General features: G+C 38.6%; 1 protein-coding gene across 1 annotated transcript in view; it reads right to left on the reverse strand.

Moving 5' to 3' along the window:
- Window positions 1–1,722: 1,722 nt before the first annotated feature.
- ACAT1 (acetyl-CoA acetyltransferase 1) overlaps window positions 1,723–21,626 on the reverse strand; it is a 28,594-nt gene continuing 8,690 nt past the window's right edge. The window contains exons 2-12 of the mRNA XM_020891366.2: window positions 15,027–15,074; window positions 13,388–13,505; window positions 13,015–13,110; window positions 12,708–12,808; window positions 8,942–9,085; window positions 8,365–8,515; window positions 7,308–7,403; window positions 5,611–5,724; window positions 4,519–4,583; window positions 2,603–2,760; window positions 1,723–2,096 (exon numbers count right to left, since the gene is read on the reverse strand). Coding sequence (XP_020747025.2) covers window positions 1,976–2,096; window positions 2,603–2,760; window positions 4,519–4,583; window positions 5,611–5,724; window positions 7,308–7,403; window positions 8,365–8,515; window positions 8,942–9,085; window positions 12,708–12,808; window positions 13,015–13,110; window positions 13,388–13,505; window positions 15,027–15,074 — 1,212 coding nt within the window. The 3' untranslated portion in view covers window positions 1,723–1,975. The remainder of the gene's footprint in view (window positions 2,097–2,602; window positions 2,761–4,518; window positions 4,584–5,610; window positions 5,725–7,307; window positions 7,404–8,364; window positions 8,516–8,941; window positions 9,086–12,707; window positions 12,809–13,014; window positions 13,111–13,387; window positions 13,506–15,026; window positions 15,075–21,626) is intronic.

Raw genomic sequence — 21,626 nt, forward strand, 5'->3', positions numbered from 1 at the left:
TTCCAAAGAGTCGGCTCTTTGCATCAAGTGGCCAAAGTATTACAGCTTCAGCCTCAACATCAGCCCTTCCAATGAACATTCAGGGTTGATTTCCTTTAGGACTGACTGGTTTGATCTCTTTAATGAAGAGACCTTAATGAAACAAAGCCTTCTAAATCTTCCCAGTTAGTAAAAATCTTAAGTTTTTCTCTTATATTGTAATTACTGCTTTAGAGTACCATTTGTTTTTCTTTTTAATAAATACCATTTACTTGTTGGTTCTTTATTTTTCTTTCATTCCCCCCCCACCCACGCACCCATATTTTAGAGAGTTTTGCAGATGTTTTCCAGGTGACTGACTTTTGGATTCAATGTTGATTATGCTTATCTTCAGTGAAGTATTCTATATTAGTTTTTTTTTCCTCCCATGTATTTTACCTAGTTTCTGTTATAGTTAGGACAGATACTTATTTGAAAGTACTGAGAAGACAAACATAGTGAAATAAGAACTTGAGCTCTGGAGTAAGACTGCTTGGAACTGAATCCATCTCAGCTACTTACCAGGTAGTTGACCTTGGGAATTTATTTTACCACTCCATGCCTCAATTTCCTTATCTATATAGGAGGGATAATAATGGTACCTACCCTATTGAATTTTTGTAAGGATTAAGGGAATTAATACAAATAAAGCTTCTAGGTCAGTACTTAGCACATCAGTTCAGTTCAGTTCAGTCACTCAGTCGTGTCCGACTCTGCGATCCCATGAACCACAGCACGCCAGGCTTCCCTGTCCATCACCAACTCCCGGAGTCCACTCAAACCCATGTCCATTGAGTCGGTGATGGCATCCAACCATCTCCTCCTCTGTCGGCCCCTTCTCCTCCTGCCCTCAATCTTTCCCAGCATCAGGGTCTTTTCAAATAAGTCAGCTCTTCGCGGCAGGTGGCCAAAGTATTGGAGTTTCAGATTCAACATCAGTCTGTGCAAAAGGGAGCTAGCTGTAACTACTATACAGAAATTTTTTAAAGTAGCCTTTGTCATAGTCCTCGGAACAGTTTTTTTCCATGTTATCTTTTTCTTCTTCAAAGATAAGGATTCACTGTGAATTACTTGCCATGCGAGATCTGTAATACCACATTTCTATCCCCTTAATCCCCCACTATTGTCATTATGATCTTGGACAGAAGCTTTCCCTTCTCTGAACTACAGCTGAGGTTGGTGTGCATAGACCCTGCCTACAATGTGGTTTTTTTTTCTAGATAAGATGCAACTCAGGACACTTATGCTGCATTTTTATCTGGTTAAGAACAGGCATTGTAGCATACTGAGTATGACAATCTCTTCTCTTCATAAATCCATTCAGTTGATCAGTTTAGTTTCCACCTTCTTTCCTACTCTCTGTGCTGCTGCAGTAATGAAAACAAAATCCCTAATCTCACCCCCAACAAATTCTGAATGATGAGCTTATGAGAAATTGTACCCACTTCAGACCTGAGCACATGGATTCCTCTTATTTCTAGCAACACTACACACAGTGTCTTTGGCTTCTTGACTAATAATATAAGGTATTCCTAGTTTGCGCAGAATAAGTACTCTCACTTTGAAGAGTCTATTAAGTCTAAATTAGTGACAGGTAATATTCACTTAATCTTTAACAATCCTCAAAAATGTAAATTAAAGATTTATTCCTCTAACATGGAAGCTTCTACTTGTAAGTCACTAATATAATTATGCACAATGGTATTTCAAACAGTATAGCTTTATAACAAAAATCTGTTCAACATTATAAAAAATGTAAAGAAGAAGAAAAAACTACAATCTCAAAGGTTTGGGGATTTGATCTTTTTACCTTATTTTTTAAAAAGAGTTGAAAATAATAAAAATTTAAATAGATTGTTCTGATATTGGCGGACACAATTATTCTGACACAAGTCACCCTGATTACAGCAGGCCTTTCTGGCTACATAGGGCTGTCGCCATAGACCACAGCCATTGTCTACAGCTTCTGGATCAGCATGGCGGAAGCGCCGCCTCCTCCGTTGCAGATACTGGCAAGACCATATTCTCCTTGCTTCAACGCATGAGCCAAATGGACAACGATTCTGGCTCCAGACATCCTAGGATCAAGAAAGCATTGTGGTACTTTAATGGTTTATAGACCGTGTGAATAACCAAATGAGCCATGACTTGTAGCTGAAGTTAACTACTTTAACTGGGGAGCCTTGTTTCAAGAATGGTTACAGCTTTTTTTTTTTTTGGCCACTCTGAGCAGCATGTGGGACCGTGGTTTCCCAATCAGGGACTGAGCCCCACCCATGGAAATGGTAGTGCAGAGTCTTAAACACTGGACAGCCAGGGAAGCCCCACAAAAGCCTGAACATAGACTTGAATCTTAAATTATCGTCTTCAGCATAAAACAACATTAGTTTTCAAGCAACAAGAGTGATAGATCTCTGTGTTCAGTGGGAATTCTATCAGAAATGGTGTTTGCCTTATGAAGGATGGGTAGGAAGAAAAAATGGTAAACAAGACCAACAGGAATTATCACGAAGCAGTTTAAATTTAGAGAGAAATACAAAGATAGCCATTAATCTAGCTTTTTTTTCTTTATGATTTTACCTACCCAATCGGATGTCCAAGAGAAACAGCTCCTCCATTGATATTCACTTTTTGGGGATCAAGCTCTAGCATTTTAATGTTTGCCAGTACGACCAGACTGAAGGCTTCATTTACTTCCCACATACTAATATCTTCTTTTTTCAAACCTGCATCTTTAAGAACCTAAATTAAAAAAAAATAAAGATTATGTTCACATAATTAGGTCAAAACTTACTTTATCTTCTCAAAATTCTGCAATTTTTGTTTGTGTCTCCCCTGTTCCCAGCAGTAGAAGTGTGGAATCCTGACCACTGGATCACCAGGAAATTCCTTAATTTCTCATCTTTGTTTGCATTATCATATTTCTATTTTGAAAAGAGAAAACTTGATTTTCTTGAACATTCCATGGAAAAGAACACATACTCTTTATTTGGGGGTACATACTTGACATATACTCTTGAGATCTACTTTACTGATTATATGCTGCTTAGTTCTAGATTCTTTATCTGTCAAAGAAAGAGGTGTACTCTCTGTGTGTGTATGCTCAGTCACCCAGTCGTGTCCAACTCCGCGACCCCATGGACTACACCCCACCAGACTCCTCTGTCCATGGGATTCTCCAGGCAGGAATACTGGAGTGGGGTGCCATTTCCTCCTCCAGGGATCTTCCCAACCCAGGGATCAAACCTATGACTCTTGTGTCTCCTGAACTGGCAGGAGATTCTTTACTACTGTACCACCTGTGAAGCCCTTATCTGTCAAAGAATTACATTAATCTCTAATAATTTTTCATTGCATCCCCTACAGTTTCTGGTTTATAAAAGGTGCCATGGGGTTATTTGGGGCACAGTTATTCAGAGTGATTGTGTCTTCACTGTGAATGATTTATTTAAAGTCTTCTTATGATTTCTTGTTCTGATAGTTCCTCAGCTATTGCAGATGTTATCTTTATGCTTTTATCTTTATAAAATATTGCTAGAGTCCTTTATCTTTAGAACATTTTTTGTTCTGAGCAACAGAAAAATTAACATGAAACTTTCCCTCCTCCTTGCTTTCTTCAACAGCAGGCTCAGGTAGCTTTCTAAGCTGTAAAGCTCAAACAGCTTCCTCTAGTTCCAACAACAAACAAGTAGCTACGTGTAGCCACTTTTCTCACTCTCAGAATCTAGCTGAGAAATGTTTATCACCCTCCTTTCCAGTGTGATGCGTTCGCTTTCAGAAGCTGTATCACTGTGTTGTTTTCTGAGATCTGCCACCTCTGGACAGAGCGTCATCACTCCCTGTTCCTTATGCTTCGCTATCCTACTCCCCTCTAGTTTTTTTTTTTTTTTTTCTTTAAATCTGGATGTTACCCCCAGAAGTTCTCTCTCGGGGTGTGGCCTTCTACTTCTGAAAAGGAATATGTGCTGCAGTCTTCTGAAATCCCTTAACCGCTAAACCAACACAACACTGTGTCTTTTCATGTGACCCCCTTAGTTACTTCCCACAAAGACTCAAACTGACAGTTTGGAGCAGAGTTCTCGCCATCTTTAGTTTTACTCTAACACCAGCTACCAGCAGTTCCCCTCTTAGAAGACTGCTCCTTCTAAGTAATGAATATCTGCTTTGAATTCTAGAACCCTGGACTCTCAGCATTCCCCTTTCTCTGCCATACCAACTTCCTGCTTTGTGATTATCATTCTCTGTGTGTGAGTTCAGCACAAGGAATTCAATTACACAGTTCTAATCTGCTCCACTGAAGATACAGTTTGTGTGTTGCTCTTTTACTTTTGTTGTTATCCGTGTTGCTTTCATTGTTTTCAGGAGAAGTGAGATTTGAAACTAAGCTACTGCTATGCTTTGGAAGATGAATAACATTTAAATTCTAAAACATGCAACCTTGGTATAAGCAAAACCAGAAATTGGCAGAATAAAATATGATCTATATTATTTTGTTCTCACCTTAGGAACAGCATATGCAGGTGCAACTGGAAAATCAATAGGTTCTACAGCAGCATCAGCAAATGCTTTATATAAAAAAGAAATAAGTCATTAAAATCTTTCTTACAAATACCCAAAGCTATATCTAACAACTTACATGATATGCAAAAATTCAATTGTAAAATATTTAAATGTGTTTGTGCATTTTCTAAGATTCTGTACTTTATAAAATTATACCAATCATCTAAGCCATTGATTTTCACAGATAGGGAGTTAGAGGGAATTGCCTCCCGGGACAATGGCATTATCTAGAAATATTTTTGGTTCTTGCAACAGGTAGAATGCCACTTATTATAGTATCTAATGGGCAGAAGCCATGGATACAGTTAAAAATCCTACAATGCACAGAACAGGCCCTACAACACAATTATTTGTTTTGCTGAGGTTAAGAAACCATGATCTAAACAAAACGGTAACTGTTTAACTCCTTATGAAGAAGGCAAGGCAGACTTTACAGCTACAAATATGCTTCAAGAGACTGAGGAAATGCTGAGACCACATAAAGTGAAGTCGCCCAGTCATGTCCGACTCTTTGTGACCCCATGGACTGTAGCCTACCAGACTTCTCCGTCCATGGGATTTTCCAGCCAAGAGTACTGGAGTGGGTTGCCATTTCCTTCTCCAGGGGATCTTCCCGACCCAGGCATCGAACCTGGGTCGCCCGTACTGTAGGCAGATGCTTTACCCTCTGGGCCACCAGGGGAGGATCTTCTGAGACTCCAGAATTAATAATAAATGCCAGTACTGTTACATTTTTCATACTCCTAAGCTCATATTCTTTCTATTCTACCTGACAATGCCAGAGGAAAACCTGTACCTTGTACTCTCCCACCATTCAGAATAGGAAGAGATTTCTGAAAACTTTCCCTTATATAAATCAAATCATAATGAAAATATTAAAGGAGATTCTATCTCAATTAAAACGTGTACTAAATTATGTCACAACGTAAGACAGATAAAAATCACCAACTTCTATTATTACTGACAAAGAATCTCAGTATCAAGAAGAGTTTACAGGGGTTTAGGAATAAACCAGTTCAGAACACTCTCTACCTGCTATTCTTGCCAGTGGTTTAACACCGAGCCTCTTCGCTGCATCTGCGGTCATCAGAACCACAGCAGCTGCTCCATCATTCAGCGTGCTGGCATTGGCAGCTGTCACTGTACCTGAAAGTGTCAGTGAGCATGACATCAGAACATTCTGTCATGCTGAATTCACTGGGGTCAATTTAACAAATTCCCACAGAACACTGCCTGGGTTGCTAGATGCATGAAGATATGGATGGAAGTAAGTCCTGCCCTCAGGACATATACATAACTCAACGTCTAAGTGTATAACACAGTTAAAGTATGTATGTCTTTTTATGTTAGTTTTTTGTGTTTATTCTAAGCCAGCTCAAAATGCATGCATAATGGCACTGGATAGATTCTGGTTTATAATTCATCAAAGATAAGGACCTCTTCACGTTTCTCCTAACTCTACATCTTCCCTTTTTCACAAAAGAGCAGACACTCATACATTTTGCAAATCGGTGTCAAAATCGGATACTTCTTCTCTACAATCACTTGAAGTTAAATGAATACTAAAAATCACTAAACTATACACTTTAAACAGGAGAATTTTATGGCATACAAATTATATGTCAATTAAGCTGTTTCCTTATAAATACCAATGAAGGTACTATTATAGACTGCTGTCAAAATTATAAAAATATACTTTGGCAATATAATTTTTTTTTTGGCCAAGCCATGAGACTTGTGGGATCTTAGTTCCTGACCAGGGATTGAACCCATGTCCCCTGCAGTGGAAGCACAGAGTCCTAACTACTGTACTGCCAGAAAATTCCTTATAATATAAACTTGTAAGAAAATTCCTTACAATATTAAAAAACAACAACAACAACAACATTGATCCACTCTTATAGCTCGCATTGAGAAATTCAGTCAGAAAAGGGGAAAAAGGTTATTTCAGATTATTATCACAGCTATATACAGCCAATTTTAAAAGCAGAAGTGACCTTTTCTCCTCAAAGGATTTAGAACCCTGGAACCCCATTTAAATACATTTATTTATTGAAGACCAGAGATACAACACTAAAAAAAGGGCTATCAGCTTAGTCCTCCAGAGGCTTACAGACATTTAACATAATATGTAAACTTGACTTTCATATCACAAAAAAACTTCAAGATGAAATGCACATGAAAAACTGAATTATATAGTCATTCTACAATCTGTTTCAGAGGCTATATATATTCATTATTAAAAGTACTAACTGACTAACTGTATATAAAATAGATAACTAGTAAGAACCTGCTGTATCGCACAGGAAACTCTACCTAATACTCTGTAATGACTTAAATAGGAACAGAATCTAAAAATGAATATATATATATAAATATAAATACATATAAAACTGATTCACTTTGCTGCACAGCAGAAACTACTACAACACTGTAAATCAACTAGACTCCAATAAAAAATAATTTTAAAAAACTTCAAACACATATATACAAAAACAAAGAATTATTAGACAATTTTAAATTACTTTGGATAAATATGTTTTGTTAACTTCATTTGAGCCTAATATACTGAAAATGTTAAATAACATCGAGATGTTTTCTAGAATTACTTTTTAAAAATCCTTAGGCAAAAAAAAAAAAAAAAGGAAAAAAAATCCTTAGGCAGTTCTACAACTAGATATGGTATACCGACTGTCTTTTTTTCATATGCTTCATTTCTTAATACTAACCATTTTCTCTTTGGAAAACTGTCTTCAGCTTTGGAATTTTGCTAAAATCAACACGTTTATATTCTTCATCTTCCTTTACCACTACATCTGGTTTACCTAAAACAAAAATCTTAAATTAAGTAATCTTTGCAGTAAAGACAAGTTACTTGCTCAGTAAGAAACAGTGCAAAAGGTGCCTGATAGTCTCTGCTTCCCTTTGTGTGCCCACATACCTTATACCATCCCAACTAAATTCCACTCAAGAATCTACCATCTGTAATTTGTTAGTGTCTTAAAAAAGAGTTCATTAAGTAGCTTGATGCAATTTAAATCTTCTATTCAGCCACATCCCACTGTCTTCTCTCTTGAGCTCATTCTATGATCACAGACATTCTTCTAACCCCACGGGTAGATGTCCAATGTAGACGTAGGCTGGGTAAGTTTGGTCAAGCTTGGGTATTCCATCATTCTCATCACAGTAATTATTTCTAGAATGGAAATGTAACCCAAACCAAGTTAATGAGTCTTTACTGTGGATTCATTCTGCTGCGGTTGGTGAGGAGGTGTCTTTCCCCTGTGAGAGCCCTACAGATGGACTCTGGAGATGGCGGCAGCAGTGTAGGAAGCTGAGAGCACAGAAGCAGCACTGAGAAGCCACGATGGCATGTCCTAACGGCGCTGCCCACTCTCTCCCAATCCCTGCAGCTCCCGGCGCTGACCGGCTGCTGCCGTACAGCTCTCAGTTCTGGGACAGACCCCCAACTAGCCTTCTAGTAAACACCCCCTTTTCACGTAACGTGTTCAACAGTCTATCGGTTATATTAGAAAGAGTTCTAATAAATTCATTTCTCAAAAAAAATATGCATAGTGGAATTTGCAATTGAGTTGGAATCAGATATTAAATTGGGTTGAATTATCTCTGAACTAGCAACATTTCCCTTTACTAACCATTAGCAGCAGTGTCAGCATCTTTAGTTGAAATTTTAAAAGTACCAATTTAAAACTTAAACATAAAAAGTTTAGCAACATGTGAAGTCTATTAAAAATTAAAATCTATTTTGGAACATAATCCTTCAACCTTTTACAGTAATTGTGACAGGAACAACTTCATTTCCAAATCTTCCAGCTTCCCACGCCGCTTTACTTCTGGTATAGGAATTAAGGGCATAAGTATCCTGTTCCTCTCGTGCAATGCTCAGCTTCTTTGCGGTATTTTCAGCACAGTTGCCCTGATAAAAGTTGGAATTTTTAAAAAATCTAAGTAACTCTGCAAAACTTATAAAGTATTAGCTTTTTATAACATAAAACAGTGGTTAGCAGTTAAATTTAGTTCTTGAAATATACTTCTTTCTGTACTCAGTAACTCACTCACATCTCAGCTACTTGAATTAGCCCAGAAGTTGCTATTTTGAGGACAAATAATTAAACAGTTATGGTATCCATTATTAGAAGTCAGAAAATGCACTATGTCAGTGTGGGGCAATCTATTCCAAAACTGAGCCAAGCTGATACGATGAGCATAGAAAAACATCTTCCTAAAATGAATGGTTAAATCAACATTTATATCCTTCAGTTTCTGGAAAAAAAATACATATTTTTTAATCAAGCAGCATTATGTATAAATGGCATTTCTTCATTAAAAAAGCAATAATTACCATATGAATTTTATTGTAGACATCAGTTAGTCCATCTTTTACAATCAAATCTTCTAGCTTTACCCCACCATACGGTGTTGTTCCTCTGTTCATTACATAGGGGACATTGGACATGCTCTCCATCCCACCTGCCACCATCACGTCCTGCTCAGCAACACATAAAAACCCAATGTCAATTCAAATGGTACCACTGACTTTTGAACACCATAGTTAGGAACATCAATCCTCCACACCTGATAATTTGGGTGCAACTTCACAGTTGGCCCTTCCTATCCATGGTTCTAGATCCACAGACTCAACTGTAATATGTATTTATTGAAAAAATATTGTGCATTTAGTGGACCCAGGCACTTCAAATCTATGTTCATGGGTCAACTGTAGTTGCAAATCCATTATACCCTTTACACAACAAGGACTGTACCTGAACTTTATGAAACATCGCTATACAGTCAATATAAGAAGTACCCTCTTGATGCTGGTAAAAGGAAATGGTCTGAAATGTGTAATGGTAATTAAGATCAGAATCAGACAGTAATAGGAATCTTTAATGTAAAACCATCTTATGAAATTCTTCTAAATCCTTCATTCCACTGACACTGACAAAAATATAATCTCAGTTCTCAGAAATAATCCTAGTTCCTTGATTGTGATCCTCCTCATCAACTCTTCCCAAACAGCTATAATAACTTTCTAACTTGGTCATCTGACAGAAAGCCTTTCCTTCCATCCAAGTGTCATCTACACTTATCTGAGTCATTCTGGCTAGACTAAGTCTGGTCATTCCACTCCGAAAAGGACTCCCCAGCACAGTATATAAGGCTCTTTACAATCTGGCTTTTCACTCCCTTCGCAGTCTCATGCCTGGACCTACATGAGTGGAGGTCATACAGAATTGTTTAAAGGTCTTCACACAGACTTCCCTAGTGGTCCAGCAGTTAAGACTCTGCATTTCCACGGTAGGGAGAATGGGCTCAATCCCTGGTTGCAGAACTAAGATCTCACATGCCATAAGGCCAAGAAGAAAAAAAAAAAAAAATCAAGGTCTTCAAAGATACCATGCTAATTCACACACCTCTGCACTTCTGACCTATTCACCAACAAGTAAAACACCATCATTTCCTTTAAAACTAATCGAGACACAGCCCCTTCAACCCAACAAATTGGTTGTCAGCCACTTTCCCTGACTACCTACTTCTATCCCTTTTTTTTCCCCTATCCGTTTTTGGAACAGTCTCCCTTCCTTCTTTTGTGTTCCCCAATTACTGTGTATTCCTTTTATTAATAATATTACACAGTACTGTAGCTATATTTATATGTCAACCCTTTTCACTGAACTAGTGAGGCCTTTCTGGCTCCTTTGAGGCCAGAAACTTTGTCCTATCTATTTTTATGTAATTAGTGCCTGGCATATATAGTAGAAGTTTAGTAAATATTAATCAACTTACCTGTAATTACAGATCAACAAGAGAAAATTCATTTGCATTATAAAGGCTAATTTGAAACAAAGTTTAATATAAAAGATTAATGTAAACAAAAACTAATGTTATAGTCTCACAATCTTTAATCAGAAATAAAGACAAACAGAAATTCCATACCAAAGAAACCTAAATACTTAGCCTATTATGAAATATGGAGAGTCTCAAATAGTTCCTATATAAGTTTTATTCTGTTATCCTGAAATACTGAGTATTTCCTGGGGATGATGAAAATAAGTGACAGAAATCATTATCAATTCTACAGTGTTAAATAAAATTGATCATTAGGTAATATTCAAAATAAGGCAATTCCTGCTGCTGCTGCTAAGTCACGTCAGTCGTGTCCAACTCTGTGTGACCCCATAGATGGCAGCCCACCAGGCTCCCATCCCTGGGATTCACCAGGCAAGAACACTGGAGTGCGCTGCCATTTCCTTCCCCAGTGCATGAAAGTGAAAAGTGAAAGTGAAGTCGCTCAGTCGTGTCCGACTCTTTGCGACCCCATGGACTGTAGCCTACCAGGCTCCTCTGTCCATGGGATTTTCCAGCAAGAGTACTGGAGTGGGGTACCAGTCCCTTCTCCGAAGGCAATTCCTAGTGTTCCTCTAAGTCAGATAATTTTAAAAATACAGATATGAATCAAAGAATATTAACTAAAAGTATTTTATAGAGAACCACAAAAGAATCAACTGAGACAAAATTATCCTTGTCATTCAGTTTTCAAACACCTAACGATCTCATGACCATTTTTCACCCACTGGTTTGACTAGGGTTTGGTTTGATAATACCTGATGTCAGTGTTACCTTATGTATAAGCAAACAAGCTCTCACAATCTTTGGGAAATATGTAACTGGTATAACTTTTTATGGAAAGTATTTGAAAATATCCAAATTTTTAAATCTGTGACTCTGAAATTCTCCTCTTAGGAATTTTTCCAAAAGAAAGACCTACACATGATAAGATTTTTTTTTAATGTTTTATTCACCTGTCTCTGGTGAATGTCCATATATAGTTCCTCAGCGAATGACAAGCAATGCTAGGATTTGAAATTAGTCTGGCTCCAGACTTTCTGTTCTTAATCACTACATTATAATGCTTAGTATAGTGAATTAAGAGTTGATTTAATTATTTATAAGTAGACAAAGATACACACATAGGGGTACTCTCTGGAGCATTCTTTAAAATAGAGAAGAACTGGAGACAACCTAGATATCCATTCAATAAGGACCCCCAAAATATATTATACTTGTTCAGTTCAAAAGAATACTATCTCAGGTGCTGATACAGAAAGATCTCCAATACATTATATGAGGCACAGAAGTTAAGCAATTTGCCCAAAGTTTCTCTGCTCTTAGGTGGCAGAATATACAAGAAAGTGATGAATAAATCAGACACTTAGAGCAGGGTAAGAAGAAAGATTTTTCATTTTATAATTTTCTATACTGTTTCAGTTTTTAGCATATGTATCAGGTATCACTCTTTTTTTCCTTCCCTCTTTGCCTTGCCTGGAAACAAGGCAAGGGACGAGTAATAGCAAGGGTATGCAAAACTGTGATTCTTATGTATATATAAGAAATAATCTGCAAACACCTCACAACTGGTTTTTATCTTGGTGTATTATGCCCTGATAGGCCAGAATGCACTACACAGGGACAGAGACACCTGTTTTCTAATTTAAGCCCTGTAACTATGTTTGTAGTCATCTCGACCTCTTTCTTCAACTGATAAAAGGGCTTGAATCTAATAAACTCTTAGTTCTGAGTTCAGGTCTAGTCTCCTAACACAACATATAATTTGCTGAGCAGCCTATCTCTTGCCCAGTCTCAAACAAGATCAAAATCATCAAGGCCAGTAGAATGCCGCACAATTTTACAGCCAAATCTGGACGTGAGGCACAACAAATCAGTCAACAATTCTGGGTTCAGTCAATGATTTCATCCCCAGGGTCAGCACCTTATTCTCACTTATAATGAAAGCCCTTCTCAATATAGCAAATACAACATTTATGATGTCTTAAATCCCCCAGAATCTCTAAGTGGAAGGGGCACTAAAACATCCTAGCTGGAAACTACTTTTAATACAAAACACTTCAGCTATCATTCTAACCTCTACTTCAAATGTAACTGCCAAATCCAAACACACCTCAGTGTCTGAAACAACACAGAAACTGCACTTACGAGAAAGAATTTCACTTCTAAAGTATGAATATGTTTAGGCTTTAAGTGTTTTCTTAGCACCGCATATATATATATATATATATATATAAAGTGGAAAAGAAGGTACTTCTTACCTGATGCCCACACATCAGATTTTGAGAGGCCATCATGATGGCTTTCATTCCTGAGGCACAAACTTTGTTTACAGTGGTACATGGAGTAGAAATAGGCAGGCCTAAAACCAATATAAATCATACTTTTGAAAAAAACAGATTCTTTTCAAACACAACTGTAATAAAATAGAGTATGTTAAACCGTAATCTGAAACATTTGTTTGGTGAATGTAAGTCTATTATGTATTTATATTCTATTTAAGCTGAAATGACCTCCATTTCGCCATGTCCAACATTCAAATATAAAAGCAAAAATGCATTCTAGTACCTGCACCCAGTACTGCTTGCCTTGTAGGGGCCTGTCCTTCACCTCCTTGTAGAACATTGCCCATGTATGCTTCTTTCACTTCTTCTTTTGGAATCCCTTTTTTTAAAAAAATCAAGAAACATTTCCATATTTTATTCAACTCAACAATTAGTAATTACTTAGTAAAGTACCTGACTAATTATATAGCAGGAATGTTTTTTGTCAGTTTTGAGTTTTATTACTAACACTGTATTCCAAGGACTTCTTTTCAAGAGAATTCAAAAATGCATTCATTAACTCATTTCTAAGTGTTATGTATATAGTAAGTGCAAAATAAACATTTGCTCCAATGAATCACTATTCCCTCAACACAAAAAGTAAAGCAACTACTGACCTGCCTTTTCAATGGCTCCTTGAATCGCAATGGAACCAAGTTTAGTGGCTGGCAGAGATGAAAGACTGCCTAGAAAGGATCCAATGGGTGTTCTTGTAGCACTTACTATGACCACTTCCTGGCAAGACAGAAGATGGGAAAAACTATTATATTTAAATATTTTATCAAAATCATCTTTCATAAATAAGCATAATTCATAGATATATTATTCAAGAAACAGACTTTTTATGAGTGACTAATTACTCATCAAAGGTGAAAATAATCTCAGTATTTGAACAGCACTAAAACCAGTATAATGCTAGTACTTTATGACTTAAAACCTAATAGAAAACTAAGACAAACCAGTACTAAAATAGGCATAGACCAGAAGCTTAAGTTTCTATTCCTCAGTCAAAATTTAAGAAATGAATACTTTACCCTTGTTAACTGCGTAATAAACAATCCTAATTAAAGGGCTTCCTTATTGAAAGGAAACTTTAGGCTAGGAATTAAGAACCTACATGCTAGTAGGGGCCACACCGCTTCACTAGGACACAGCCAGAGCCATAATTTCTTGTTATTTTCGTTGTTACTTGGCCGCACTGGGCCTTTGCTGCTGCACACAGGCTTGCTCTAACTGCGGTGAATGGGGGATGCCCTCGAGCTGCAGTGCCAGCGTTCCCACCGCAGCGGCTTCTCCTGTCGCAGAGCATGCACTCTAGTGCGTGCGAACGTCAGCAGTTCTGGCGCACGGGCTTAGCGGCCCCATGGCATGTGGAATCTTCCCAGACCAGGGATCAAACCCTTGTCCCCTGCACTGGCAGGTGATTCTTAACCACTGGACTACCAGGGAAGTCTCACAGCCATCACTTCTTTTTTTTTTTTTTCATTTATTTTTATTAGTTGGAGCCTAATTACTTTACAACATTGTAGTGGTTTTTGTCATACATTGACATGAATTAGCCATGGATTTACATGTATTCCCCATCCCGATCCCCACTCCCACCTCCCTCTCCACCCGATCCCTCTGGGTCTTCCCAGTGCAAGCACTTGTCTCATGCATCCTCTTAAACTATTAATAAAACAACATAAAATTGAAGGAAAAAAAGATAAAAGCTCTCTTAAACACTGCAAAACACTAATTTAACAATTCTCTCCTTACACTTTCTTTCTACTTTCTCTTAAGTACATACATACATAATTTCTCATAGAAAATAAGAGAACCATTTTGTAGACTCTGGTTGGAGGCTATTACTAAGTCTTTTTAGGAATCCTTATGAAACAAAGAGAGGATCCCTCAGAAACTATTAGGTGATCAAGTAAAGTTCTTCTTGTCTAATCTCCAGCTCATTCAGCCTCTTTCTTCTAGCATCTTCCATGTGGCTTCTGCAATGTACCAGTACAATATACCGGGGGTCCCCGAGAATAAAGGAAGAACACTGCCTAATTTTAGAGACGGCTGTTTACAGTAGATAGTGATCAGGGAAGAAGGAGAAATTACGCAGGGCACTAGGTCTAAAAAATTTTATGGTAATAAGGGTGTTTGACTTAATATTTCAATAATTAACTATCAAGTTGGCACTCACCTATACATGCAGTAAGAATATGCAGTTTTTAATTGACTACATTTCCTTTAAAGCATATTTAAATTTATACTTACATTCAAAGTGGGTTTTGATACATAACTTCGCTCTGCATACCTTATTTCCTGTAACATAAATATCTGTTATGATGTAAAAAATATTAATCTATATCACTTTATATTTCTCAGCAATGGGAATATGGTAATTTCTTTTTTCTGCATTATACCTTTATTTCTAAATTTTCCAGTTAGCATATATTACTGTTGAAATTTAAATATTACTATTTTTGCAATACTCTTACCTGATTAACTGTTCATTGGAAATGTATGTTTCAACTTCTGATAAGTTTATCATCTTAAAGTTTCTAATCCATTTTAAGTATAAACTTTATAAAATGTAATTTTAAATTAAATCTGAGTTCTAAATTAAGTAAGCCCAAACTGGGCTGCTGCTTATATAACCTACTTATACTAAAAGATTTGAGCATATTATCTGTGACCGAACTTTGAATTAAAAGTTTCTACTTGTAGAAAACACGCCAGTCATTGTCTTTCCAATACACCCCTTACTCAGAGTCTGAGAGGGACAGCCCTAAGTACCTACAAGGTGACTCCCATCCTCCTCCCGCTGGCCAGAGCTGATGGAACGAAAACGGAATGAACTATGCCTCATTTCAAATATGGAATGAACTAAGCTAGCACTCTGAGAAACCTGATCAACTGGATGATGGGCACTGGAAGTGAAAGGGCCAAGGGGCTGGAGTTAGTCAGCAATGCCACGTAAAAGCAGAGGCTACAGCAAAAAGAAAAGCCATGAGAAAGCAGAGAAGCAAGGGAATATAACATATACACTCAGAAAGGAAGGAAGGACCATGGCATACGACAGGAGACAAAACAAGGGAACCTAGTTAATGATTTTCTAGATAGGCTTCCACACCAAAGCCAGCTTCACTTTATTTCCTAACTTTGGATGTCCAAGAGCTTACCTAGTGTGTATCTTCAAAAAAGCCACTTTCTACTTAGCTATTGTGGATATTTTTCCTCGCAATCAAAGAGCCTTTTCTAAACCACTGTGAAGTTTCTGGTTTTGTTTAACTGAAGGGTGCCTGGGCCTCCCCACTTTGCCCTGGATCCCATTTCAGTTGCTTTTTCAAAGGTGCCACATCTTCAGTTAACTGTTCCCTCTTCATCATTCATCCCCTTTCAGTTCAGTTCAGTCACCCAGTCGTATCCAACTCTCATCCCCTTTGCTCCTCAACTATTCTGCAAGCACATGAATAGGCTCTGGCTCCTCCCACCTAAAAGAATTAAAAACAACGAACTTCTCTTAACCCAGAGTCCCACTGAGCTTTCACCCCATTTCTTAGCTCCTCCATACAAGAAGTTCTCCAAGTTACCTAGAATTTGTCTCCTGTCATCACCTCCTATTTACTATTCAACCTACTCAATCTGGCTTTTATCTATCCTACTGTTGGCTTTGAGCAAGATTAACAATATCTGAAGAGCAAAATCCAATAAAGACCTCGCTATGTTCATCTCATCCTCTTGGCAACCTGGGACTCACTTTTCTTTTTGGGGAAACACCCACAGTGGTTAAGAGCCTGGGTTTACCAGCTGAGTTTTCCTTTTTTTTTTTTTTAATTGGTAGAAAATTACTTAAAGATATGTGATGGTTACGGTCATATAGCAATGCAAATCAGTCACAATTACATATATGTGAGTGAGTCTCTTAAGTCTCCCTCACTTCAGTCGCTCAGTCGTGTCTGACTCTGCGACCCCACGGATGACAGCACACCAGGCTTCCGTGTCCATCACCAACTCCTGGAACTTGCTCAAACTCATGTCCATCGAGTCAGTGATGTGATCCAACCATCTCATCCTCTGTTGTCCCCTTCTCCTCCCACCTTCAACCTTTTCGAGCATCAGGGACTTTTCCAATAAATTAGTTTTTCGTATCAAGTGACCAAATTAATGAAGTTTTAGCTTCAGGATCAGTCCTTCCAATGAATATTCAGGACTGATTTCCTTTAGGAATGACTGGTTGGATCTCCATGCAGTCCAAGGGACTCTCAAGAGTCTTCTCCAACACCACAGCTGTAAAGCATCAATTCTTCAGCGTTTAGCTTTCTTTATACTCCAACTCTCACATCCGTACACAACTACGGGAAAAACCATAGCTTTGACTAGATGGATCTTTGACGGCAAAGTAATGTCTCTGCTTTTTAATATGCTGGCTAGATTTGTCATAGCTTTTCTTCAAAGGAGCAAGAGTGTTTTAGTTTCATGGCTGCAGTCACCATCTGCAGTGATTTTGGAGGCCAAAATAATAAAGTCTGTTACTCTTTCCATTGTTTCCCCATCTAATTGCCATGAAGTGATGGGACTGGATGCCAGGATCTTAGTTTTTTGAATGTTGAGTTTTAAGCCAACTTTTTCACTCTCCTCTTTCACTTTCATCAAGAGGCTCTTCAGTTCCTCTTCAGTTTCTGCCATAAGGGCGGTGTCATCTGCGTATCTGAGGTTATTGATATTTCTCCCAGCAATCTTGATTCCAGCTGTGTTTCATCCAGCCCGGCATTTTGCATGATGTACTCTACATATAAGTTAAAAGAGCAGGATGACAATATACAGCCTTGATGTACTCCTTTCCCAATTCGGAACCATTGTTCCATGTCCAGTTATAACTGTTGCTTCTACACCTGCATACAGATTTCTCAGGAGGCAGGTAAGGTGGTCTGGTATTTCCACCTCTTGAAGAATTTTCCACAGTTTGTTGTGATCTACACAATCAAACACTTTGGCATAATCAATAAAGCAGAAGTAGATGTGTTTCTGGAATTCTCTTGCTTTTTCTATGATCTAGCAGATGTTAGCAATTTGATCTCTGGTTCCTCTGCCTTTTCTAAATCCAGCTTGAACATCTGGCATTTTCCGGTTCACGTACTGTTGAAGCCTATCTTGGATAATTTTGAGCATGACTTTGCTATCGTGTGAGATGAGTGCAATTGTGCTGTAGTTTGAACATTCTTTGGCATTCACCTTCTTTGGGACTGGAATGAAAACTTAACTTTTCCAGTCCTGTAGCCACTGCTGAATTTTCCAAATTTGTTGGCACATTGAGTGCAGCACTTTAACAGCATCATCTTTTAGGATTTGAAATAGCTCAGCTGGAATTCCATCACCTCTACCAGCTTTGTCCGTAGTGATGCTCCCTCCCTTGAGTCTCCCTCCCCCCGCCCTTGTCCCATCCTTCGAAACTGAGTATTCTTGAATGTTAACCTCGGTTTTCTAAAATACTCTGCACAAGTTGTTATGAGAATGAAATGAGCCAATATGTATACACCATTATCCAAACCCTTTTTCTTGGCTTCCATCCTAACATAATCTTGTGGTCCACCTCTTATCTCTCTAGTTATTTTTCTCAGCCTATCATTCCCTTTCCAACCTCTAACTGCTGGAATGTCCCAAGGCTTTGTTCCAGGCCCCTTTTAATTTTCAAACTTCACTGTCTCCATAATCATATCTAGCCCCATGGCTTTAAACAGCAATTATGTCCTGATGATTTCCAAATTTCTATCTCTAGCTCTGACCACTCAATTGACCTCTAGACTCATATAGTCAAGTGCCAAATTGATTAGCCTGATTTTACTCTCCAACACAGGGCTCTCAATTGCCACCCTAGAACACTAGTTTCTTTCCAGTATTTTCCACCTCAGGACATCACATCACAATCTGCCCAGGAGCTAAGCCAAAAATCTAAGGACTCACCTTCCATCTTTGCCTAATACCCAGAGATATTCTATCACAGGTACTGAAATACTGTGTCTAAAATACACCTGAATTCTTCCACTTTACTTCATCTGCACTGCCACCGTTTCTTGCCACTGTAATGAAGTTTCTATTTCATTTCCTGCATCCCCAACTTCCCTTCTTCAGTGCATTTCATTTTTAAAACGTAAATCAGGGAGTTTCCTAGAGGTCCAATTGTTAGAATTTGGCACTTTCACTGCTGTGGCTCAGGTTCAATCCTTGATCAGGAAACTTAGATTCCAGGGGAACTAAGATCCCATAAGCTGCATGGTACAGACCAAAAAAACAAAATCAAAACACACACATACACATGCACGCAAAACATAAATCAGATTGTATCACTTCCCTGGTTAAAATCCTGTGATGGCTTTCCACTGCTCTTGGAATGATATCCAAAGTTCATCCCTTACCCTACAAATTCTTGGCTCTTGGAACTGTAGCTCCTGATGACCTGTATGGTATGATCTGGCTCCTGATTTTCTTTCCATTCACACGACTCTTATTCTGTGCCAGCCACACCGGCCTCCTCTTTGTTCTGGACCCATTTCCACCTCAAGCTCTTTACCGTGTGCCTCTACCAGTTAACAGTCCTTCTCCAGCTTGACTCACCTGGTTCACTTTTGTTCTTCAGGATTCGGCTCAAACAACACAACCGCACAGCACCTCTCCCTGGCTACTTTTAAGTCAGCTTCTATTTCAACATGATTATTTCCTTCAAGGCACCTCTCACACTGTGTAAATACAAGGTATACATATTTATTCTCTCTTCATATAATACAAGCTTCCTGTGATCAATCCTCTCTTTCACCTTCCTCCTTCCTGGTTCACTACTATATCCTTGTCACTTGGCATAATGCCCAGAGCCCATTAAATTTTGCCAGGAATGCAAAACTATAGTAGGATCAAGACATGTGATGAATGAACATGGCCACTTAAATTTTATTTGCATGTCACAATCATCTTTCAAGGACAGCGAATTTGCTCCAAGCACTCTAGAGACCACCCCTGACAATGCAGGCAGGCACTTCAATCTTAGCTTCTGCAGCACACTTATGCATGCTCTATTTTTCCAAAACATATAATTCCCTCACTGGCCTCACTGTCTCCCTATCACACTGTGAGTTTCAAGAAGAGACTAATTTTATTTTTTGATCCCAATGATGGCAAGGAACACTTAACAAATAAACAAGGTCTGGTCTTACTAGCACCTCTGAAAAACATTTCAGGTAGGGTAAGTACATTTTGAAGTCAACAAAATGGGATAATGAGTTACAGAACGAGGGCCTGTTTCACATAGGATGTTCAGAAAAGGGCTCTCTGGAGATGTCACTGGGGCTGAGAAATTGAATATTAAGAGAGTCAGCCTGGAAAAAGTCTAGGGAAAGAGCATCTGAGGCATTAGGAAGAACTAGGACAAGGCCTTGAATTAGGAACAAACTTAACACATGCCAAGTAGAAAAAGTGGACTAGTGTAGTGGAAGCCACATACTCAAGAGAACACAGTCTGGATGAGACTAAAAAAGCAAGGAGTGACCAAACAGGGCCTGAGAAGGCGTCTGTATAACGAGAAGCCACTGAAGGCTTTACTGTTATAAAAAGGCCCCTCTGGCTGAAGTGGACAGAATGACTATGAGCAGGAGCAAAAAGGGGAAGGAGACTGGCCAAGAGCTCACGTGGCGAATGCTAGGGAGGTCACAAGTGGGGCGGATACAAACAGATGGATACGGAGCATGTTTTATATCCAGAACAAGCTGATGGGTGGGTATCACTATTCTTATCTGACAGGTGAAGAAACTTAAGCACTGGAAGGTCAGGTAACCTGCCCAGAGTCCCAGAGCCAACAAGGTGCAGACACGGGATTTCAAACCCAAGCAGCATCACCCTGTTACAGATAGACAGAGTTTACATGTATATACACGACAGAACGTGGTCCACTGGAGAAGGGACGGCAAACCACGACAGCACTCTTGCCTTGAGAACCCCAAGAACAGTATGAAGAGGCAAAAAGATAGGACACTGAAAGAGGAACTCCCCAGGTCGGGAGGTGCCCAATATGCTACTGAAAAAGAGCAGAGAAATAGCCCCAGAAAGAATGAAGAGGCTGAGCCAAAGCAGAAACAACACCCAGTCGTGGATGTGTCTGGTGGTGAAAGTAAAGTGTGATGCTGTAAAGAACAATATTGCATAGGAACCTGGAACGCTGGGTCCATGAATCGGTGTAAACTGGAAGTGGTCAAACAGGAGATGGCAACAGCAAACATCAAGATTTTAGGAATCGGTGAACTAAAATGGGCCAGAATGGGAGAATTTAATTCAGATGACCATTATATCTACTACCGTGGGCAAGAATCCATTAGAAGAAATGGAGTAGCCCTCATAGTCAACAAGAGTCCTAAATGTAGTACTTGGGCGCAGTCTCAAAAATGACAGAATGATCTCTGTTCATTTCCAAGGCAAAACATTCAATATCACAGTAATCCAAGTCTATGCCCCAACCACTAATGCTGAAGAAGCTGAAGGTCTTCCACAAAAACCTACAAGATTTTCTAGAAATAACAACAATAACAAAAGATGTCCTTTTCATCATAAGGGACTGAATACAAAAGTCAAGAGATACCTAAGGTAACAGGCAAATTTGGCCTTGGAGTACAGAATGAAGTAGGGCGAAGGCTAACAGAGTTTTGCCAAGAGAATGTGCTGGTCATAGCAAACACCCTCTTCCAACAACACAAGAGACAACTCTATACATGGACATCACCAGATGGTCAATACCAAATTCAGATTGATTATATTCTTTGCAGTCAAAGATGGATAAGCTCTATACAGTCAGCAAAAACAAGACTGGGAGCTGACTGTGGCTCACATCAT

Source organism: Odocoileus virginianus, chromosome 10, assembly GCF_023699985.2.
Source record: "Odocoileus virginianus isolate 20LAN1187 ecotype Illinois chromosome 10, Ovbor_1.2, whole genome shotgun sequence".
In the NCBI taxonomy this organism is placed as follows: Eukaryota; Metazoa; Chordata; class Mammalia; order Artiodactyla; family Cervidae; genus Odocoileus; species Odocoileus virginianus.